Raw genomic sequence first — 24,063 nt, 5'->3', positions numbered from 1 at the left:
CATAGATGGGAGAAGTTACTCACCCATCAAGTTTAAGCCAGGCCAAGAAGAAATTAAATCAGAGCTTGAGTGGAGGTAGGATCACCACGTGACTGGTTTCTAACCAGCCTGGCTTGTTTTTACCTCATTTACTGGCTTCTGGTGATGCCGAATCATTTTATGTACCTTAGCCCTGACATGTGATGAATGGCTTGGAGATACTGTACGTGCACATCCAGTTGTTCCTGGAGCTGGATTCTTTGGCAGGAGGCAAGACAGACTAGGAATAACTGAAACTAAGCCGCTGTCTTTATCTGGCAGTATCCACTTTGTGCTTGACAAGCTGCAGCACTGATTTGCTACAATTTTCTGACAGTGCCAACCACAAGAAAATAGGAAGGGAAAGAAAGAATAATGTATTCAGAAAAAAATATAGCTGTAAGTCTAAGAGCACTAATGATACAAGTGAAAGTAATAATCAGGTATAAAGTTGCTCTGGATTTATGGCCAGCTGTATGTTTAAGCTATACCTGATTTTTTTTCGGTTGGTTGGTTTTTGGTTGGTTTTTTAAAATACTAAAGCTAGTCCTGTCAGAGGTAAACCGCAGATTTTGAAGGGCAGGAGAGGGTGGTTGATTGTGTAAAGTTTTTCAGTATTTGGAGAATGTTAAAAAAATTAAACACAGTGTGAAAATGATGTAACACTTGTGAAGTAAGGAGAGATCTTTGCCATGTAAATAATTCCATTTTCTATGGCAGCTGCTAGAATGTGCACAGGCACTTCAGCGGGTTTTCTACTGAAAACACTAGGTGGGAAACTGTGATACAAAATTCAGCCAAAATAAGCCACATTTTTTTCACATGATCTTATTTATGAAGCATGAACCACCTTGGATACTCATCTGGGCCTAAAAGCACCTGCTTACTTGATCATCTCTAGGAATTTAGAGTGAGTTCGCTAACCAACACTCATTATTCCATTATTTAGCAGTGACGACAAGGAACATATTTAGAACAGGCATTCCTGAGTAACTTCCTGGTCAAGCCTTTAGATTAAAAAAAAAAAAAAAAAAACAAAGGTCTCACCTTTTTTTTGACAAAAACCCTTTTTTTTTACAAAAAATAAGGTCTCACCTTATTTTTGTCTTTATCTTCAGAAAAAATAAAGCTTTCTTCACAGGAAGTTGTTTAGAGATGGCTGCTAACAATTCAAATGCTGCTGTGATCCCTAAGGACTGGCAAACAACTCAAGATTCTGCATTGATCTTGTTTCAAGTTGTCGAACACCATTAACAATTTTTTTCACAGCCTTTTATTTTTTTGAGAAGTGTTGAAGTAGCTGTAATTTTACTAACAACATTTTGCAAAAGAAGAACTTAAGAGCTACATAAAAATAGCTCAGGCCTTGCTGAAAGAAATCAATGAATTTCTGGTTTTTCCTTATTTTACTTTTTTCAGGAAAATATCTAGCAACACACAAAGATAGCAAGGTTATAAATACACAGGAGATGTCTTATTGCCAAAACTTCAGAGACTCCAAGGAACTGAGGAATAAGTGTGTGAGCTAGAGCACCTTAGCCTACACAGTTTCACCAAGCCTGCTGGTAAACTAAACGCGGGTCTTACCATTTATTGCTAAAACTGCCTTTTCTTGCTAACAGTTAACCTGATGTTTGGTGTCATAGGTGCAGAAGCTGAGATTGTTTGCAAGACGGGAATAGCTTTTACAGTTGCAAATAACCCTTATGTGCTATAATCTCCTTTAAAATAATAAAAAAAAAAAAACAACAGAAAGTGACAGAGAAAGATATATTGCATATCCAAATTATTCAGAAGTTGTGTTCTTAGCTATTACAAACTATCAGGAATGTGGCTGGAAAATGGAAATTTTGTCCTCCTTAAACATATATTGATGTACATTTTTTAAAATTGTTTTTGAACCTCCACCTTCAAAGCAATGCCTAGGAAAATGCATGAGCATAAACCTTATCATGAATTTACATGATGAAAAAAACATATTTAGTTCCATTTAAAGGCGTACACACTCAGCTGATATTCCTGCTACTTACAGTCATTGCATTGGGAAAACTAGGATAAAAATCTGCTTTTTCCAGCATTACCTTTCCCCCCCGATGATACAGATTCAGGGGTATAGAAGAGCTGATAGAGGCAGGTTGGTGGCTTTTCTTTAGGACACTTACCTGCCATCCCACAGCTGGTTCATGCATCAGGAGGAGGCACAGCTATGGCATTTCCCTGTTCCCACAATGACAAAGCTCCCAGCACCGCCTGCTCACCGCTCCCTCTATAAAGGAATAAAAGCAGGGCAGCAGCTGCCCTGGAGGAGAGAGTTGCCATTGGGTTGGGTGGAAGGTTCTAGCACAGGGCAGGGCACGCTGAGTGCCTGGGAAGGCTGGAGCAGAGCCCCAGTGCTGAGAGGCCGGGAAGGTGGGAGCATGTGGGCAGGGGCGGTGTGTCTGCTTTGCTGGCCTCTGGAGCGAGTCCGGGCTGAGATCATCGAAAGACAAAGCAGGTGGAGGAGGTTTGTGCACAGCCTTTTACCCCGGGGCTTTCTGGTCGTGGTGGTTGTTTTAGTGGGTCTCACAAAATCTAGTTTTGGAGTCGTGGGGGTGCTTGTTTGAAGGAGGAGGTGCAGCGGGCAGTGCAGCTCCTCAGCAGAGCGGGTGGTTTTGTGGGTTCTCCTGGCGTTCCTACTCCTGTGCTGCTCTGCCATGACTCAGGCTCCATCTCTGCTTCAATTGTTTTCAACACCTGCAACCATACTAATCCTACACTGCATTAGTAAATATTAATAGCTGTTTTCTTTACTGCTGATACTGTTCCTCCAGAGTTTGCTTAATTTGTGACATTGAGCCCAAGAGAGATGTGGAAGACTCAAATCAGAGGATAACTTGGGTTGAAGAATTTTTTGAAGTGGGTGCTATCCTAAACTTTTTTGTTGCCTTAATTCAGCATGGCTGTGGTGTTTTGAATACACTGTGAGCAGGTAGCTTCATCAGTGAATGCAGCTCCTCTAATGATACCTGGTTCCCCTGTTCTAGTTTAAAATTATTGTATGTCATGGTGGGGTATAAATTTAAGAAAGAACTGCCGTCAGCTTTTCATATGGACCTAAGTAATCAGATGTTAAACACACACTGAACTTCAGTGAGTTCTGTGTATCTTAACCCTCTAGTCTTTGAACATTGCAGCCAAATACATTTTTCAGTTCATTCCCTATAACCAGTTCTTTGGGGCTTTTCATAAATAGTTAATTTATTTATTTGGATGAGGTTATTGTTCTTAAAACTACTCTGTTATTCTTGGAAAAAATCTCATTTAGTGAGCATGTAGTTTTGTTCCTTAGTAAAAGCCACAGGATATAGGGATCTGAATTGTTTAAGTCTTCTAAGCTATGAAAAATCTTGATTCTCACCCTTGTTAACTTTGGCACAAAAAGTGAAAGGTGGATAAAAATTGAAAACATAAAGAAATTGTTTACTATTCTGTGGAAATCCATGGCTTGGAAGACATACTAAATGAACATGAGGAAAATCTTCTATGTGCTGTTTAGTGATAGCTGATTAGCCAGGTGGCTTAGGCATAGTTAGCCCACATTCTCTGCTACATGGAATTATAGGGAATGTAGAGAAAATTTAGATTTTTACAGTGGTGATTTAGAAGACAAAGGTTGCAGATCCAGTGGGATTCAGGCATAGTGAATCTCATTACTTTTGTAATAACCTTGTTTATTGATATTAGCTGTTAAGAGGGCATTGTACATGTAGCATGATGTTGAATTTTTTTTAAACACTCATTAGGTTAGTAGGGATACAAGGTCTTCCAGAAAAAATTGGGAATAAGTTGTAATGTGAGTCTAGCCATTTTCCTAGGGAAAAAAATGCATTATCATGTTAATGTATGACTTCCTGTTTCCCCGTCTGAAAATGGAATGAAACCTTTGCTAATCTGGACTCCATATGATAACCTAGGTGGAAACCTAAAATCCATGGATCCTTTTAGAGAGAGAGAATGGTAACTTGTATGTTTTCTTGGTATTTCAACTCCCTGATAAAGTTAGAGATTTTACAGGTTGAAATAATGAGGGTGATTTTTGTATTGGTCCCCAGGGAGATGACTGTGAGCAGCATAAAATGATCTTGCTCAGAGCTGTGCTCTGAGATCACCGACTCCTTATTAGTGCACAGAGAGCACAGTGTTAACCTAAATGCTAATCTGATAAATATATACAAAAAACATTTTGGTGTCATACTTCTTAGAAGAGCAGTATATTTACTGTTAATTATTTTAGCTTTTGCAAGTTTCTGCTGTGGCTGCTAATCGTAACTGAAGGTAGTTAGGATGCCTGGCTAGGCTGATTCTTTGACCAATATTACAGAATTTTGTACTGGTGCCTAACCTCCCAGATGGACTATACTGATTTTCCTCAAACATGGAAACACTATTAAAAGTAGCAAATCTTTCTAGTGTTTATTATGTTTTGAGTTCGTTTTTTTTCTTTTGGTTGGTTCTTATGTTTTGGGATTTCTTTAGCATGTTTATGTCCTGTGCTTTGAGTATGAATCAATGAATAATGGTAAAATGGAGGCAAAATTTTATGAACAAGCAATAACATCTTCACCAACAAATCAAGTTTTATTCTCATTGTGGCCATTAAAAACAGAAATAGGGATTCTGGGAGGTTTCTTCTGACTCGTGGCATGTCTTTTGTGTTGCTTTTTATGTGATTTACAGTACATTTGGTGGGGTGCTGTCTGTTGGAGTTTGAGGTTTTTGTTCATGGGTTTTTTCCCTCAGAGGATGGTGTGAATTTTGCTGTCCAATTCCATATTTTGATACTGCTTTTCAGTAAAATTATCTCTGAGGTCCAAAAGACATTTCCTTCAATGCTTTAAATACAGCTTTTCCTTCCATGCTTTAAATATGGGATAAATACTGGATACAGAACTGGAGACATACTTGTTTCATTTTAATGCCATATCTATAAACTTGAAGGTTAAGCTATTTAACAGAATGAACTGAATATACTATAGGTGTCCTCACTCATTTTGTCACTGCTTAATTTATAGTTCATTCTGAGTTTTGTTTGATTTTAAGTAAATTTTACCCTACCTGCTGTGTTAAAGCCTTAAGACTGTCAGTGCCTAGTCACAAATTGAAAGTTTCACTTTGTGTGCAGTTGTAAGCCTGCTTGGGGATTCCCTTAATTAAACCGAGTGGATGTGCTGTACCTTTCAAAATCTGGCTTGATTAAACCCTGGTTTTACCTGGGCTTACAAGCCTGATACAGACACAACTAGAAAGGTTCTGTTTGCTTGCTTGTTTGTTTTATAGCATAGGTGGTTTTGAGACTTAAATGGTTTTTGTTTAGAAGGAATGCTAAGAATAATGTGAAACATCCCAGAATAGAAGGAGCAGCAAGCTTCCTTACTTTGCCAGGCACACTGACCTGTGAGGCTTTTAGTCAGCCAGTTGCTTAAATGTCAGTGGTATCTGCAGTGTAATTCCAGCAGTAAAAGCTTAATGACCTCCTGCAAAATAATTTCAGATGCTTCTTTCCACATTGATTAAAAAGGAGAGGGAAGAACTTTTTTTGGCAAAGTGAGCTGTTTCAATTAGAGTGGAGGGAGTCGGTGGCAAGACACTGGAATTTTGTTAATGGATGAAAGAATGGCCATGGGACTTCTGGTATACAGCTTTTTAGGGCTAGACCAAAGACTGAAATTTTGTTATTTTGTTTTCTGAAATCACTAAGTCATTAACAAGGAGAGATTTGAAAGATCTTTATATGTCAGTGTGATTCATGTGTCTTCAAGCATCCTGGGGAAATCAGGAGCTGTTTATGTAGTTACTGAATAAATTTCATTTCAGATACTCCTTTTTTCCAGAAAAGCAGATTATTTAATACTGGAAGTGTAATAAAAATTCACAACTCTCTCTTGCTGTTTGTGAAACCACTAAACAGAATTTTCACTGCTGTTTCATTATAGTAAAAAATGGTATTTTTTTACATTTTAGTTGTGTATTTTTGATTTTTTAATGTGTCTGTGTGAGTGTGCTTGTCTATCTGGTGATAGCATCACAACTTAAAAATGCCTTAGAGATGTAGGTAAATAATGTGAACTACTACTTTGTTTCCTGGTGTTCCATTTGATGCTTTCTTCATTGTTCCATGAGTGCCTTTTTTTTCCTACCTCCTTTTTATAACATTAACCCAGCCTCTGTTACCACAATAGAAAGAACTGGCAGAACTCTACCTATTCCATCATATATATTTTATATTGTAAAATATAGAGAAGGATAAAGTAATTTAGCCGATTGTCTTCCACCGGGGATTACAGATAGGAAAAATCTGTTTTAGAAAAAATACAGTATTTAAATATATCCAGATTTCTCTTAAGCCCTGACAATTTTTTGGTGTGAACATAAGTCTGCAATTGCCTGGAAACTCAAGCCCGGATGTTATCCAGATGCAGCTCCGCTGAACAAAGCGCCTGCTGTTGCTTCAAGAAGTCCAGATATCATATTAGGCAAAATTCCCACTACGGCTGTCAGAAGCAGTGCGCTTGTAGGAAGACCTAATTGTTTCTGCGTTTCGCTGCGGGGCTGAGCGCTGTTTTTGCCTGTCCGTGACTTCCAGAGGGAATGAGGAGGGCTCGGACTGCCCAGCGGCGTGTCACGGTTCAGCGCGGTGCGCGGTGGCTCCGGCAGCGAGGGCAGCGCAGGCATGAATCAGCAGCGGAGGGCTCGGGGTGCCCGCGGGGGGAATTAGCTCAAATGGTAGAGCGCTCGCTTAGCATGCGAGAGGTAGCGGGATCGATGCCCGCATTCTCCACGCTTTTGCTGCGCCGCTGCTTTGAATTCAGATTCGTTTTCCTGGAGCAGTTTCGTAAGGATTAAAATGAATCCGTTTAGAGACGCGTTTGCATAGTATGAACTATTTAAGTTTTTAACGTTGATCTGAGCTGAGCTTTATTATTTTTTTTTAAGTGCAAATTATCTTCTTCTCGTGGCTAGAGGAGGGCATTAAATGATACCGTGGGAGACCGAATATCACTTGAAACTCACGTTAGGAACAAGCGTGCCCTGCCCATCCCACAGCGGGTGCAAGGTAGCTGGAGAGACACTAATTCTGTGGTGAGCTGATGATTTTTGTATACACCTACCAATTTGTACATCGTCGCAGAGACAATTCCAATAACTTTTCCTATAATTAAAAAGTAACCAAAAATGCTCACATTTGGTGCAGTGGTAAAGGACGGAAGCAGCTTTTTTTTTTCCCTGTATCACAGAGTAACAGCGTTACAGCGTTAGTTTAGATGGGTTCGTGAAGAAATTGCCCCTCAGAGAGTGCACAGGTGTAATCTATACAATTACCATTTCTTCTCCCCTTTTATTTGCCGCGTGAGGTGGTCTCTATTTCCCGCTGAGGATTTTCTACCAGAAAACCGGGACAATTCATGGAAGAAAATCTTTTCCCGCCGCGGCGCCACAGCCCATGAAAAGTGTGGAGAATGCGGGCATCGATCCCGCTACCTCTCGCATGCTAAGCGAGCGCTCTACCATTTGAGCTAATTCCCCCTGCCGTGAGTGGCCGCACCGGCGGCACTCGGCCTCGGTCACCGCGCTCCGCTGTGCTCAGCCGCCCTGCCGGACAACGCTGACATCTCTGAATTTACGTGGAAAACGCCATGGCTGAAAAACCAGGCTACACACTTGGCGTTATGAGGTGCATTTTCTGCTGTGTTCCTTGGATGAAACACCTCGTTTTCCTGAGCAGTGCATCCTCTAGCGTTTATTCGAGGAGAGAGAACTAATTTTTTTTTACGTCTCTAACAAATACAAAAAGGCTTGTAAATTCAGAAAGATTGCTTTTAGAGGTCACTCAAGCACAGTGAGATTTTTCTTCTCATTTTTTTCAAGTCTTTAGTTCCTTTTCCAACTTCATTTTCTCATTAAACATACATAAATGATAAACACAGTGGTTTAAAAGTTTATGTTTAGTTTTTTGAGAGGAAAAATTAATTCATATATTCTTATGTTACATTCTAGAAATTATTTGTATGTCCGCCTTTATTTATTGACTGATAATTCTGTCCAAATAGTATTGCATCTTAAATATGTGGGGTTACTAAGTACATTTCTTAAATAGAAAAATTCACCTGTAGTCATACTAACTGACTTTGCAGTAGGAAGCACATGGCTAAACCTCTATTCACAGGCTATTAAATCAAATGTTTTCTGGATTTCAAGAAAGAAAATGTAGTTTACAGAGAGAGTGGATACACTGATATGCTCTGTTTAAATGCGGAGGACTAAGTCCTGCTAGTAAACTGAAGTGTGTGCAGTAATTCAACAATACGTGTACTGCTGGTTTCCTCTGAAGGATTTAACCCACTGGATGGCAGCAACCAGTCAAAACAAAATAAATTTCAAAATTGAGCATGTGCAAGTTATAACTTGTCCTAGGTAAGGTAGTACTCCAAATCTGTTACAATCCAATTACAGGTCAAGATGTGGAACTACAACTACATTGTGGCTGCAAACATTCTCTTAAAATTCAAATATTCTCCTGCCTATCTTCAGTCTCTGCACGATAAAAAAATTAAAATTTATTCTTAACACTTCTTGCATTGTATTGGAGATGATTTTATCTACCTCACTTGAGCAGACTTGATGGGGGAAATATGCAAATATGCAAAAGCAGTTTCAGTCCTTCTCACAGGTATATGTGTATGTTAGGCTCACTGACGGCCTCCGGCAGCCTGTGCCCAGGATCTCTCCCATATCGTGTTTCACGAGGTTCAGCTCTGGGAACAGTTTTCTTTATCGACTCTCTGCAGAGTCATTATGAAAAGGGCAGATTACCTTTCCCTGTTTTTCACCACTGTGTCTCACTCTGCTGCCACTGAAAAGGGCTAAAGCTTCACCCATCTGGCTCACAAGAAAACGTTTTAGAACATTTTTTGAAACAGAACGCTTTAGGAAATGTTTAGAAACATTTTCTGTTTTTTAGAAACAGAAAAAAGTTCATTTAATGCCCAAGTGAGGAAAGATCTCTGCACTATTTTCAAGTATTAAAGCATGTATTTTATATAACTCTCAACATTGTTTTGTGATCATGAATTTATTGTGAGTGTTGCTAGGTTTTCATGTAAGATGGCAAGTAAATTATCCTGATTTCTTAACCTGGTTAGGAAAACTTCCTCACCTATGTCTGAAAAATAGCCCAACCTTCTTAGGTTCCATTAAAAAAAAAAAAATTAGAGTGTTTCAGTTTTGAAGGCTTTGTGCCCACTTACTTTCTTTTAACACAGATCACTTCAACGCATCTTCTTGTCAATACTAATGGAAACTGATGTAAGTTAACTTAATCAGGCTTGAGTTTTGCTTTCTAGATGGTCTCCTGAGGGGACGTCAAGGCAAATGTGAATTTTGTATTATCCTCAAGCTGCTCTAGTGTGTTTTCTGTGATGTGGTTTCCCTGAGTGTAGGAGAAGGACAAATCTAGTGTGTGGCAGGTGGCACTGAAAGGCTGTCGGGCAGGGGTTTGTTGTGCACGTTAGCGTGAAATGCTTTATCACATTACTCTGCCTTACCATGACAGTATTTTTGTCATCTCGGGCAAAACCAGGGGCGTCTCCAGGTCAGGCGGTAATGAAATGTTCAGAACGGCTGCCCTGGGGTTACTCCCTGCAGTGAAAAAGCAGAATAGAGGCAAAAAGTGCAGGTTGTATTTATAGCTATTGAACTCTGAAGCGACAGGATGTGACGGTTTAACAGGGGGGGAATTAGCTCAAATGGTAGAGCGCTCGCTTAGCATGCGAGAGGTAGCGGGATCGATGCCCGCATTCTCCACTCTCGGTTTTGCTCCTCGTGGGAGTAAAAATACTTCACTGCTCCAATAAAGCCTGACGCGTCCAGCAAGAAAGCGAAAGCCACAACGTACTTTATTTCGTGAACAGCAAGTAACAAACGAGGCGGTTTTTATTATTACATGCAACAGCTGGAAAACGTCTGTTCCACTTTGCCTTGTTTCTTGCTGCTTGATTTGGAAATGCTAAATGAAATACTACAAATGTATGATTTTGGAATGGAAGTTGAACGTGTTCTCTTTTGCGAGCAGAGAGGCCAGAACAAGAGAAAAAACTTAATTCTATACGTGGAGCTATGGCCTTAGACGCTTTCAGAGGATCAGAGCCAGCAGTAACTTCAAGGGGGGGAATTAGCTCAAATGGTAGAGCGCTCGCTTAGCATGCGAGAGGTAGCGGGATCGATGCCCGCATTCTCCAGTCTTTTGCCACAGAAGAATTCATCCACGCTACCAAACAAGACGTGTAACTTATTTCACGTAAATAAAGTGTTAGTTTTGCTTTCATTGGAGTAAAACTGATTTTTTTTTCCTTCTTCCTTTTCTTCCTCTGCCCTTACTACCTAAATCAGGCTTATATAACTGTATAGGTCAATCCTTTGTTGTAACAGTTTACTTCCTGGACAGTGTTGAGTTAAATTGAGCAGGAAGAGAATTCTGCAGTATGACATTTTTCCGTGCCTAATGAAAAACAGTGCATCGTGGTTTAACCCCAGCCAGTCACCAAGCCCAACGCAGTTGCTCACTCACTCCCCCACCAGCAGGGAGACAATTACAAGTGTAAAAGCTGGAGAGCTCAGTGGTTGAAATAATGACAGTTTAACAGGGAAAGCAAAAGCCATGCACACAAGCAAAGCAAGCCTAGGAATTAACTCACTGCTTCCCATGAGCAGACAGGTGTCCAGCCATCCCTAGGAGAGCAGGGCCCCATCACACATAATGGTTACTTGGGAAGGCAAATGACATCACTTCAAATGTCCCCGCCTTCCTCCTCCTTCCCCCCATGTTATATACTGGGCATGTTGTTGTATGGTCTGGAATATCCCTTTGGTCAGTTGGTGTCACCTGTCCTGGCTGTCTCCTCTCTACCTCCCGTGCCAGCATGGAAATACGAGAAGCAGAAAAGGCCTTGGATCTGTGCAAGCCCTGCTCAGCAATAACAAACACACCTCTGTATTATCAACTCTGTGTTCAGCACAAATTTAAAATACATCCCCACAACAGCCACAGTGAAGAAAATTACCCGTACAGCATCCAAAATCAGCACACAATGGATGAATGATGGTTATAGACCTGAATCAATGTGTCTTGATCACACAGTAGAAATAGTTTCAGAATGCTTGTTCTTCCCCAGCTGTCCGTTGTGATCCCTCCCCAGATATATGGGATCATATGGGATCTTCTTTCATTAATGATCTTTATGAAGCTGTAGTATGAGCTGGATCAATCAAGTTTACAGCTAAAAGGTGTCACCTCTTTCCTCCCAAGTCTTTGTCCTGGAAAGCACACTACAGCATCCATGCATTTTAGCTATGGCCTGTGTGCAGGCTATAATTGAGCTCCCCAGACTTCCCTCCCACTTCCATTTTGCAGAGATGCCTTTAAGAGGCTGATGCCTCTAACATACCTGAAAGCACACTTCTGTTAGAGTTTCAGAGGTAACCTTGACCATGTGGTTCACTGACTTTCCCCAAAGTCTTATTAATTTCTTCTGGTCTTTCTCCAGACATTGGTGTTTCATTATGGTGCACTTTCCCCTGACCCTTCCAGGAGCTGCACAGCAAGTGCAGCTTTTTAGATCTCAGTCACGTTATGCTAAATTTGTCTTGAATGTTAACTGAGGATCTCACAGTGTGCCTTATTTCCTCACATCTTCAGTCTCTTCATGGATGAGGAAGAAAATGTGTGTGAAATTAGCAAAATTTAGTATTCCATTTCTTGGTATGTCTCTGGAGTAAAAAACTTCATCTTCCCTTTGAATGCTGAGGCCTACCTGAAAATTCATAGCATACCCAAATGTGACTACTTTCAGTATGATCAGTAGATGCCTAGAATGGTCACACTAAATCTCATTGTTCTGAGAAGTTCTGAGAAGTCTAGGACAACCTTGTGGCTGCTGTGTAGGCACTTATTTTCAGCAAAGATTTTCTCAGTTCACAATGTGTTGCCACTGGGTTCTTCTCCCCGTAACATGCTGTGGTAAACCTGTTTTATAAAAAACTTTCTGATCATGATCTTTGATATGTAATTTTTTATCTCGTCAACTGTAAACAGTGTGGACAATGTAGACATCTGTCTCAGGAATGTCTAATGATTAGAGAAAGACTCATCATTCTTTTAGGATGAACACAGAATAATCCAATATCATTTTAACTAAGTAAATAGATGGATTTTTTTTTTCCTTTTTCATGAAGTGAAGGCAGAGTAGAGTTTGGAATATTTCTCAGTAACATCCAATTTCAAGTTTGGCTGAAACAGTTATGCAAGGATTCTAACCTGCTCATTGCACTTAAATAAAAAAGACATAAAGCAATCATGCTGCTTTGTACAGCTGAGGAAGGTCGACATAGCCTTGTATTTTTCTATTAAAAAAATCACCCATACCATGCCCTTGGGAATATTATTGTAAACAAGCTACAAGACCTTCTTCTTTCAGGACTGATTATATGTCATTACACCAAAGATGGGTAATCTCTTAAAGTCAGACCTAAAATTGAAGTAAAGCAATGTCATTTTCAAGTGGAATCTATCTATCTTTATTACATTGAGGATATTTCCACAGTACACTCAGATCAAACAAAAAAAAAAAACCCAAAAGCAGAGTGCCTTTTATGGTCTCAGAAAGAACTTCCAAAAAAATTGCAGAATTCTAGATGGAAAATCAGCACAGGATATGCTGATTTGTACCTGAAATGAACACAAGAGTCCTTTTTAAGTCAAATAATTTTATTTCAGCTTACTGCAATACTAACAGTAAAAATTGCAATTACTAAAAAGTCATTTGAATTTTTACAATTCAAATGGAAATACAGGCAATATTGTTACCATGCTCTAAAAAACATCATAAAAACACAAAGCCCTTGCCATATTAGTAATTACATTTAGCTAAAATATATATAGTATTGCTGACATGAGGATTTCCATAAAATCTTGACAGTGATAATGACAGTGATGCCACTTAATCATGACTACCCTTGTCATAGCAAATGATAGCCCAAGCTGTGAAAATCTTGCAGTGGCAATGCAGTAAGGCAAAGAGGAGCCATGGCAGTTGGTTGGCAGGGAAAGGCTATGCCTGTCATAGCAGATGATAGTCCCAACTCTCAAAGATCTTGCAGACTGACACTATCTTGAGTAAGGCGAAGTACAAGTCGTGACAGCAGGCTCCCAAGCACAGGGTAACTCACAGCAGCCTCACTGTCTTTCCAGTCACAGTCAGGAAGTCTTCATCAGCCAAGGCACGAAGTGCTTCTTCAAACATTTCCTTCGTGACAGCCTTAAAGAAAAGGAGCAAGTCAAATAAAGATGGGGAAAATACTTCAAACACAGTAAAAATGCTATACTTTCTATCAATTTTCTAATATTTTTATTTGAACTTTGCATTCTATGTGAGAATTGAAGCCTGGCCTGGAACCCTGAAGCTGAGTTTGGTTATTCCAGAAGCCAGAATAAACTAAGGTACACCAAATTCAACTCATTTGTCTGCAAAAGAACTGGTTTTCTAGTCATACTAACAAATAGTTAATGTTTCCATTTCCTTCCATAATGTGATTAGAGGACAAGAATGTTCATTTGGAAAAAATGCTTTTAAACATTAATGGAAATGTAAAAACAAAGCAGGAAACTTACTATATCAGACTGTGCTCGGAGATCATCCAAAAGCTGCTGGTACTTCAAAGATGGTGCTTTACCCTTTGATTGGATGAGCTTCCGTAAGGCTTGAGCCAATTCCTCTTTCCGCTTACGAGCTGTTGCACTCATTCCTTGGAGAAGCAAAGAAAATACCTTTTAGCAATCAGCTAAGGAGGAGAGGTGAAGTTACATTTTAAAAACCACAAATTCCCAACAGCGGCCCTGCTTTAACGCTACGCGAGCACAAACCTGTGGTGAGAATGGATATGTCCACAATGCCGGTCTTGGGATCAGTAGCAGATTGTTTCAGCGCTTCCCGGTGGAGGCGTTTGGCTTCCTCCACATCAACAGTCTCCACCTTGTCGGAGAAGCGCACCTTGGCATGCGCCTCGGCCAGTCGGATCAGGGACTCCAGCTGCCGGGGGTAGGCGGACACCATCCCCCTGCCACTGCCGATCTTCCTCATGTCCACGTACGCCTGAAAGGGAGACAGGGTTACACAGTTCACTGCCTCTTAATTCCTTTCCAGTCCCCTGCATCCCCTACCTCTTATTTCAGAATATAAGCAATTTTGGCAAGCCATTCCAAATACTGTATTTCTGCTCACACACCTTCACGGTTCGTCTGCATCAAATAATTTTTTTCCATTGTAAAGCAATTAAACCATGGTAATTAATCAAGTTTTGAATCACTTTAGAATTCTGGATTAGTGTTATATAGCAGTACTTTGTCTATGATGACACATTTTGCTTTGGTAGACTTTAATGTGTTTTATGTGATGGAACCAAACCAACATATGTGAAAGCTAAACATTAGAATGCAGAATGATTTATCTGATCCCTCTTTCCATTAAAGACCATTTGTTTTCAAGGATTTTACAGGAGGCTGTTATGTAGATAGTGTACGTACGAGGGAATCTCACCACTTCTGACAAGTCAGTAAAGACTCTGATCATTCTAAGCAGCAATTCCTTTACCTCAATAAGGGCTTGGCCTGCTTCTTCACCTAATCTGGGATTTACATAACTACGAGCATATGCAATGTAATCCCTCAATACTGCCATATCCATGTATTCCTCCTCCATCTTTTCTTCACTTTGGTAGTACAGTGAAACCAAATGGCGAGCAAGGCGTCTGTCATAAGCTTCATCACGGGGATCCAACATCAAAAAGATCAAGTCAAATCTGAATGGGATAACATCCAGTATTAGTGTGTATACTTTCTTGTCATTTAAGTACTTGGGTAAGAAAGATTTGACGTAATAAGTACAGGTAAGAGTTCCTAGACTTAATTCCTACTCTCAGTAAAAATTGCTTTCTCACACCAGAAAAAAATCTTTTTTAGAATTCTCAAGGTACAGAACAACATAATGAATTTGCTTACACCCCTATGAACTTGAAATTTTGAAATTCCAAAAGGTACATTCTGCAAAATTCAGAGTCCACGTTCAAGGCTGACATATTTTGTTTCCTTAAAAAATCCACACCCCACACCCCCCCCAAAAGAAAGTTGCAACTGCCACAAACAAAAAATCTCACACACATAACAAATGCATGGAACTTGCTGCTAAAGATACTGCCCTGAAATACAACAGCAAAAAAATGCAACTAAATAAAATTACAATTCAAAAAGCACTTGCAGTTTCATCCTGAAGAAAATGGTTTATAATTTTACAAACAATATATTCAACTAGTCTCAACTATAAGCAGACACGGATGATGCATTTTTAGCCAGCCAATAATTTATTTTTGTAGGGTTAAATCCAATAAATTGTGGAATTGAGATGTTGCTCAAACCTAGCAGCCCTTAATTGAAATTTAAGCCGTAAGTCTTCTCAGGATATCCAGTATAGCATGTGTGTACTTCAAATATCCAGTTACTGTGGAAATTCTTAACAAGATGCAACTCCAGCATGTAGTTTAATTTTCTGTCAGCGAGCACTAAATGTGGCTCCAACAACTATTGCCCAAATGACTGACCAGCACTGCTACCTCCTCAGATAAATTTTACAAAACAGCAAGAAGCAGGCACAGATCTTAGGACTCTACCATCTCTGCTGCCAAGTTCCTGATCATCAGAGTTTCACTTCAAAATCTTTATGGCGCTAAGAAAAGCATCCTGAATTTTTGTTAAAGTTATCAATACCCCAAGTTTCAGAACAGCTTTTTTCTAGGAGATGATTATGAAACAACATAGAATTAAATAAAAGAGATCCTACAGATCTTATCACACCTGCTCTTCAAGGTCAACATGTAAATACTAAAAGGCACTCCTGTGCTCACATAGATATTGCAAGGACAGCATTTAAAGTATGTGTATGTGCTGTAAAAGTTTTCCATTAGGTTGTGAACAGCACAGTAGTTCTATTATATTCTATGTAATGATTTTCAGAAGAGGAAGTGTAACATCCCCTAAAAATGATACATGCAGTGCAGTTCAGTACCTTGACAGCAGTGTATGAGGAAGCTGAATGTTTTCAATAGTAGTCTTTTTTGGGTTCCACTGTGATTCTATAGGATTAGCTGCTGCTAGGATAGATGTACGAGCATTCAATTGGCAAATAATTCCAGCCTGTCAAAAGGAAAAACATTTCTGAAACCAGCTGCAGCTGTGCCACGAAAACCTCCCTCCAATTTCATGAGATCACCAGTGTTACTAGGTGGATTCTTTTGTCAAAAACTGCATTGTGAAAGCCTCCGAGTAAAGCAAGAGCAAAATCCCCTAGGAATAACTTCAGTTTCATTTACCTTTGCAATGGAGAGCGTCTGTTGTTCCATTACTTCATGTAGAACTGACCTTGTGCTTTCATTCATTTTATCAAACTCATCAATGCAGCAAATGCCATTGTCACTGAGTACTAGAGCTCCTGTCTGAAGAACCAGCTGCCGCGTTTCTGGATCCTTCATCACATATGCAGTAAGACCAACTGCACTTGAGCCTTTGCCAGAAGTATACTGGCCTCGAGGAACCAGGTTATACACATACTGGAGCAGCTGGGATTTGCTAGTACCAGGATCACCACAGAGAAGAATGTTGATCTCTGCACGAAAATTCCCTCTTCCTGTGTGAGTAAAGTCCTTTCTTGATCCGCCAAAAAGCTGAAGCAGAATACCCTATGAAAATGAAATTATCAATTGTATAGATGTAACAGAGCAAATACAACTGTTCAGCTGAAACATATGAAAAACAAACACTGCTAAAATTAACACAACTCAATGCATCTGCATGGTTCCAAGCATTAAAGACAGAAATTTTGTATGTTGTTGTAACCAGATTTTGGTTGGAACCTGAAGAATCCCCTTGATGAAGGGTCCTTAGTTTTCCTCAACTCTACCCCCTAGACTTGATGTGCCTTTATTAGCATGTTGAGAAGGTAACAACAAAAGGAACTGTCTTTACTATGTTCCCATTTCATAAGTAAATCATTGTATGGTTTTGAATTATACTTTCAGGAACTTGTGAACAATAATAATGTATAACTCTGTTAAAAAAACCTCAAAGGAATATACTTTGACATCTTTTGGAAGAGTCCCTTGGATAACAGTCCCTGGATACATCCAAGTAAATGTTTTGATACTCCATAATTCAGAGTCAACCATATATCATTTTGAAGCCACTCTTCCCTTGTGGATGCCTCTTCTCAGCAAGCACAGTTACTATGTTACAGGTACTTACTTTTTTTTGATAAAAGTAAATCAGTAATCTGAATTTCCAAGAAATGTCCAAGATACATCCTGCAATTAAGTTTTCCCAGTTCTGCTGCCTTCTTACCTTTTCAATTAGCTTCCCTCTAATTAACATTCCTTAATAGCTTGAAAAGAATTATGATACACTTATAACCAACTCCACCCTGACAAGACCATGACATTTTAAGACTGCTCAAGATAACAGCTTTTTCAATTTTTAAGTTTCAAGATACATTAACAACAAACAGTAACTACAAATATATACACATAAAAATACACATCTTGCAAGAGAAATAAAGAACTTTTCACCTTTTTGATATCTTCATGCTCATAGATACTTGGAGCCAGAGCTAAAGCAAGCCTCTCATAAATGTCTGCTTTTTTAGAAAGCTCTTTGAGCAATTCCACACGTTCCTCTGTAAACCTCTTTTGCTCAGTTTCCTCATCAACACCGTGCAGGCGTTTGGAGTCTGTCTTGCGGTAGTGTATGACATCAATGTGGGTCCTGTACACGGATTTTACGCTGCTGACACGGGGATTTACTCGGATGGGGACTGCCCTGTAGATACCTAAATACAAATTTCAACCACAGCATTAGATATGGACAAACACACTCATTCCAAACCCTAAAAATTTTACAAGTTCCCAGGAAGAGTAGAGCTTTTCTAAACAGCCTAAGTGCTTTGTCCTCTAATTCTCAATGTAAGTCATGTAGAAGCCATATTTAAATCACCTAGACCCATTTTTGCAGATAGACATACATGTTTTACATTTGTACCAAAAGTGTTCTCAACAATGAAACCATTTTTGAAAAAAACCTAAGACTTGCTGCCTTTGAAATTCCCACTCCAGTCAGCCTTTCCCCCTCTTTTAAAGTGCCAAGTTTAGTGAGTTTTCTATTGCATTTCAAACAGCTGTTTCTTTTTTTTTTTTTTACAGCAGTTGTTTTTAAGCAAAGTGATTTATAATATGTCGCTGCAGTATCACAAGGCTTACTTTATCACTCTCCTGACTGCAGACACTATTTAAGACACTGTCTCTTCTTCAGCTACAGCTTCAGAATAAAGGAGTCAAGGTCAGACAGCCTAGGGATGTCTAGCCCAATCATGGGGTCAAACTGGAGTCAGCTGGAGTCCACTGCTTGCTAAAGGCTGTCTCCCATCAGGTTTTGAGTACTTCTAAGGACCAAGACTCCACACAGCCTTGCCAGTCAACCTGTGATGAGGCTCGACCACACAAACAGTAAAAAAATTCTTATTTTTAACCAGAATTGCCTGTATTTCAACTTGTGCCCTCTGTGTGCCACTGGGCATCATTAAGAAGAATCTGGCTTTGTCTTCTTGACACTACCACCCCTCCACCCACACCTAACCAGGTGTTTCTAAATATGCTGCTAAGATTCCCCCAAGCCTTCTCTTCTCCAGGCAGAGCAGCCACAGCTTTCTCAACCTTTCCATGCGTGACCAAGGCTTCTGTTATCATTGTAGCCCTTTGCTGTATTCACTCCTGTATGTTCATGTTCCCCTTGCCCTGGGAGACCCCACAACTGGACCCAGTACTCCCTCAACCTGCTGACAACACTCCTAATACAGCCCAGGAGAATGCTGGCACCACAGCCATGGTCCATCAAGCACTGCTTCCTTCCAGTTTTGTTTTTGTCTGCAAGTTTGCTGAGGGTGTAGAACACTGTCCCAATAACAAAAGGCTTCCAGGATTATTGGTTCTATCACCTTTCCCAGGGCTCAAGATGAAGCTGACTGGCCTGCAGTTCCCCAGGTCTCCTCCTCACTGTAGGGAGTGCCATTTGCTTTTTTCCTAGTATTTTAGCCAATCGTTGTGACTTTTTGAAGATAACTAAGTGGCCTTGCAAAGGAAGTGTCCAACTCCCTCAGCACCTGGAAGTGCATCCCATCAGGTCCCTTTACCCACAGTTAAGATCAATGAAAAAGAAAAATGGAAGTACTCAAACCAAATTTTACCTGTGACATTAACTCTGTCACCTGGCTGAACTTTATCAACAAGGTCATTGTGAGCAAAGAGTGCCACTGTATGTGGGGTCTGTCCAGCTGGCATATCTTCAGGAGACTCCTGCAGTTTGATCTGGCAAAAACACCATTTAAGTTTCAGTTGCAAAAAAGCAGGGCTTTTCCATAGAGCATACAACAGGATTTTGTATTAACACAGTCTTCAGCATCATTTTCAATCAGCAACATTGCTTAAGAACAAAATATCCCCACACAAACAGCAAAACTGACTGCTGATTAGAAGAGATTATGAAAATGAGAATTCTGGTATTACTACTGGTATGGATAAAATGCTGCTACAAACAAGGCTCCCCTAGTCTAGACAGAAGGGGACATACTATATATAAAGGGGCTTCCATACAGAAGCATTAAAAGATGTACATCCTTAATTCCATCCTCCTAATGCATTTCTTCTCCAAAGTAGACTTACTGTTTCACTGAGTTCTTTCACCCATTTCCATGTTTCAAAACACTTTTTCTTTTCAAAGCATTCAATCTCAAGATATGTAACTCATGCTGTTGATGATTTTAGAAGGGTGGGGGAGCAAAAACTAGCAATTCTTTAATTTTAGCCACTACCTAAGCCAACATACCATCTGTTTGTCAGAGAACATGGATCTGTTGTGAATCAGCGCCATGCTGTGCGTTGTGTTACAGTTCTTGCACACTGATGGTTCAGCAATCCTGCCGCGGTCAATTTCCACTCTGGTGGTGAAAGCGCAAACCTGGCATCTAAAGAATGCTTCCTGCATCTCAGGAATTAACTGGGAGCTTCTGATGACCATGCCACTGATGGTGATGAGTTGATCAATGTCTGCAAAAATACAGGGACTCATGTCATGACCTCATACTCTTAAAAATTAATTGACCTTCAAAATTTCACATTACAATAGTTTTTAGGCAGTAAGTAGACAGACAGGTTACTACTATTTTGTTCAAGCAAAAAGAATCATAAATGCATAATACAAAAGAAAGAATCCTTTGCACTTCCAGAAATAAGAACACAAGTGGCTGATGATAAGAGATATTTCCTTTATGGATAAGATTATTCTCCATTTGGGCTTTAAAGCATGTTCTTCTGAAACAGACACGAATGGAAGATATTGGTCTGGACGGACCACAAGTACAGTTTTATATAGTCTTATGTTAGTATTCACTAAGTTTATGGAAAGCTTAAGATTCTTTTCTAACATGGTAAGCAAAAAATTTACCTTCAGGGTTTAGATTTCGCATATTCCTGGTCTTCAGTGCATTATATGGCCTTACTTGAATTTGATGCTCTAGTATTGAATCAGGGTAACGATCAAAAAAGATCTCATTGGCAGCCATGTCAAATGTTGGGATAACTTCCTGTATTATAAACAGCTTACATGTTAAATCACAGAATGAAGTAATTATGCATAAAGCATTTTATGTGCTGAACAGCCAGTAATGACTAAAAGTTACACCAGCTAAACATTTTCCTACATAACACAAAACCTGCTGTTTGGATCATATTTATTCATTCACATGAGTACTGCAAGGGGTGGAAGTACAAAACTCTGGACATTGCAGTTCACCAGCTAACTTTGCATGCATGAGGTACTCACTGTTTCTATGATCATCTACTATGAAACAAGATGCTTATATTCAGTAAAATAAAGTACCAAACACACACAGTATGCACTGCATTTAAACAAGAATTTTAAAACCCAGAATTACGAAAGAACCATCTGAAAGCCAGAAAACAAGTGCGCTACTTCACCTGAGGATAGCAGACCAGTTGCCTGTAGAGATTTTCATCAAATGATCTTAGATGGTCACAATTTACGTTCAGGAATGGTTCCCCAACCATATTAATCTGCAAGGGAGTTAGTAAATCTTTAGCTCAATGGCATGCAAGACTGAAAAAAGAAAATCTGAATTACAAATTACTGCATTAGAAGTACCTCTTGAAGTCGTTGCATATAGCGTGGCTCATTAAGATCCAGGCCAATGTCTTCATCCTCTTTATCCAGTGGATCGATAAAGCGCTGGAGAAATCTCTGAATGTCAGAGGTAAAAAGACAGGAAAAATTAACAGAATTTAGCAGTACAAATACCTCCTTTGTATCAGAGTCAACTAATATTTTTTTAGTTAAATTAAATGCTAGTTTAAATCAAACTAGCATTTCATTTAAAAAGAAGAGGAAGAACTAAAACCCACCTGGAATTTTTCTTTGCACGAGGCCACATTAACATCTGTTCCCCAAATAACAAGCTTTTGTCCAAGAGATTGCTCGGTTGCTACTATATCCTCAGCCAGCTGCATGGAAACAAATTAAGCATATACAAATATTTATATGTTCAAAAAGAAGTTGTCAGGTACAAGAGGTGGGACATCCACCTACCCCATCAGAGTGTAAATCCACTTGTCTGGCTTTCCGGACAGAGCCGAGATCCGGCCTCTGCCTGACTGGAGTTCCTCGGGCACCACTTCGTGGGGTACCCTCCACCCTGGAGCTGGGTGTGCCGTAAGTCAGAGGTGAACTGATGTCAAAGTCAAGAGGAATGGCTATAAAAGGAAGGGGTTTGTAATTATTATTGAGACATTTTACATCTAGACCAGATTAAAATTCAGCCTCTGGATTTGTCTCATTGGTCCTTCAACTCTGTCATAAAATGAGTAGTATCAGTCAAGCCCAGTGTTTTGTCAAAACACACAATAAAGATGTTGCCAGTCTTCCTAGAACTTTTCTTTGTATTAACAGCTCTTCTCAAAGATCCCAAGTTCAAACAAAGCTTCCCTAGAAAACTTTACAGCAGTACTGCATTTTAAAACTACACTGGAGCTCAAGCATAAAAACATACAGAATTGTAGATGAAACACTTTTTTTAGTATTTTGAGGGTGGTGAGCAAATGACACAATTTACAGTCACTGGAATTAAAAACAATCCTATGTATAAAAGCAAGGAAGGCTTTCTATGGCAAACAACTAGTTCCTTCTGTGTTAACAGTTTTATTACTCTTTCTATAAATAAATTTTTTCAAGTAATGTATATTCCCTGATGCATATTCCCACGCTAACTGGAAGCTACGATAGAGATCTGCACCCCAGACACTGACTACTCTCCTGCAGAGTTCACTACACTAAATTCAAATGAGAAACATGAGATAACGCTCATTTTTTCGTCGAGCGTTTTCCAGCCGGATCTGGCCCAGCGCTGTGTAGAATCTGCATCCCCGGGGCCCGCACAGCCACGGAGCTGCCCCAGCCCCGCTTACCGGAGTGGCGGAACTGCGGCGGGCTGGAGAACAGCGCATCAGCGGCGCCGGGGCTCTGCGCGTCGGCGGGCGGGGACGTGGGCATGGGCTGCAGGTCCCCGGTGGAGGTGGAATCGTCTGTGCGACGCTTCTGGGAAGGAGGAGAGCGAGCATCTTGTGCTGCAAGAGACACAGGGGACCCGGAGTTACAACAGCCAGGCCGCCGCGCCAGGCGGACAGAGGCGGGGAATGGGAGAGCGCTCCCGGCGAGCGAGGGGAGCCCACCCCGCCGGCCCCTTCCCAACGCAGCACTTACGAGTCGAGGGGTTGCTACCCCGGCCGCGCTTGCCCCGTCGGCGGCTGGGAGTGGAGGCTGGCGACGACATGGCGCTGCTGCGGCTCCAGCTGCGGTCCTACCTGGGGGCAGGGGGTCGGAGAGAAGAATGAGCGCGGCGGGTGCTCCGTCACCGGCCGAGCCCCGACCGGCGGGTTCCCGTTCCCTTCCCCTTCCTGCCCTCGGCAGCCGCGACCCCCACCCACCTGCACAGCCCCACGGACACCGCCGCACTCCGCGCCAAAGCCAGCGGCGTGCGCGCGCTCTCCCGGGCTTTCTGGCCAATGGCGAGGCGCGATCGCAACGGGAGGGCCCAACGATGGCAGAAAGGGGGGATGCGGAATCGAGAGGGAGAGGAGGAAGGAGATGAAACCTCTGGACCGCCGAAGGGAGGGTGTCGGCCCGCTCGACCTGCTACACTAGAGAAAGAATTATAATGCAGATTACTACTTGTGATACAGACAGAGGCTGCCCCCAGTAATGGCACATCGCCTCCCCCCCGCAACCTAGCGTGGAGCCGCCCGCACCTTGCCGAATTTCGCGGCAAAACCAGGGCTGTGGGCAGGCGTGGGGAGTTTGGAGCAGCCCATTCGCATACGAGGGGGAACCACTGCTGTATCCAGCATTACTGTCCTGTTCTGGGCTCCTAGGTATAACGGGGACCTGGAACTCCTGGAGCGGGTCCAGCAAAGGGTAATAAAGATGATTAAGGGACTGGAGCATCTCTCTGATGAGGAAAGGCTGAGGGAGCTGGGCCTGTACAGTCTCGAGAAGAGACGGCTGAGAGGGGACCTCGTCAATGTCTATCAGTAGTTATAGCAAAGGTGCCAAGAGGATGGGGCCAGGCTCTTATCGGGGGTGCCAAGCAATAGGACAAGAGGCAATGGGCAGAAACTGAGGCACAGGAAGTTCCACCTAAATGTAAGGAAAAACTTCTTTACTGTGCAGTGACCGAGCACTGGAACAGTGCCCAGAGCGGGTGTGGAATCTCTTACTGGAGATACTGAAGGCACTGTCTGGATGCAACCCTGGCCGTGTGCCTGCTTGAGCAGGGAGTTTGGAGCAGATGGCCC

At 41.1% G+C, this 24,063-nt stretch overlaps 1 protein-coding gene and 4 non-coding genes across 5 annotated transcripts; 3 read left to right on the top strand and 2 right to left on the bottom strand.

Moving 5' to 3' along the window:
• Positions 1-6,762: 6,762 nt before the first annotated feature.
• Positions 6,763-6,835, top strand: TRNAA-AGC (transfer RNA alanine (anticodon AGC)). Its single transcript has one exon. It is a non-coding gene; the product is annotated as a tRNA-Ala (tRNA).
• Positions 6,836-7,508: 673 nt separating this feature from the next.
• Positions 7,509-7,581, bottom strand: TRNAA-AGC (transfer RNA alanine (anticodon AGC)). Its single transcript has one exon. It is a non-coding gene; the product is annotated as a tRNA-Ala (tRNA).
• Positions 7,582-9,785: 2,204 nt separating this feature from the next.
• On the top strand, positions 9,786-9,858 carry TRNAA-AGC (transfer RNA alanine (anticodon AGC)). The gene has a single exon. It is a non-coding gene; the product is annotated as a tRNA-Ala (tRNA).
• Positions 9,859-10,219: 361 nt separating this feature from the next.
• On the top strand, positions 10,220-10,292 carry TRNAA-AGC (transfer RNA alanine (anticodon AGC)). The gene has a single exon. It is a non-coding gene; the product is annotated as a tRNA-Ala (tRNA).
• Positions 10,293-12,805: 2,513 nt separating this feature from the next.
• MCM4 (minichromosome maintenance complex component 4) lies at positions 12,806-23,253 on the bottom strand. The gene is made up of 17 exons (XM_066546613.1): positions 23,197-23,253; positions 22,973-23,073; positions 22,678-22,836; positions 21,803-21,966; positions 21,619-21,717; positions 21,362-21,457; positions 21,178-21,273; positions 20,645-20,783; positions 20,027-20,247; positions 19,389-19,509; positions 17,719-17,978; positions 16,471-16,836; positions 16,167-16,294; positions 14,700-14,907; positions 13,973-14,201; positions 13,721-13,854; positions 12,806-13,367 (listed from the first exon to the last, which is right to left on the bottom strand). Exons 2-17 carry the CDS (start codon positions 23,040-23,042, stop codon positions 13,275-13,277), a joined length of 2,583 nt encoding a protein of 860 aa, XP_066402710.1. The 5' UTR covers positions 23,043-23,073; positions 23,197-23,253; the 3' UTR covers positions 12,806-13,274.
• Positions 23,254-24,063: the final 810 nt, after the last annotated feature.

The sequence above is a fragment of the Molothrus aeneus genome, chromosome 1, assembly GCF_037042795.1.
Source record: "Molothrus aeneus isolate 106 chromosome 1, BPBGC_Maene_1.0, whole genome shotgun sequence".
In the NCBI taxonomy this organism is placed as follows: Eukaryota; Metazoa; Chordata; class Aves; order Passeriformes; family Icteridae; genus Molothrus; species Molothrus aeneus.
This window is presented reverse-complemented; position numbering and strand designations above follow the sequence as displayed.

What these genes read in the sequence shown, in the direction of transcription:
- MCM4 (XM_066546613.1), bottom strand. Translation starts at nt 23,042, where the DNA reads ATGTCGTCGCCAGCCTCCACTCCCAGCCGCCGACGGGGCAAGCGCGGC. An exon ending in AACTGGTCTGCTATCCTCAG is followed by an intron (nt 20,784 to 21,177) that starts GTGAAGTAGCGC and finishes TTTATAATACAG; the next exon opens with GAAGTTATCCCAACATTTGA. An exon ending in AGACGCTCTCCATTGCAAAG is followed by an intron (nt 16,295 to 16,470) that starts GTAAATGAAACT and finishes TCCTTTTGACAG; the next exon opens with GCTGGAATTATTTGCCAATT.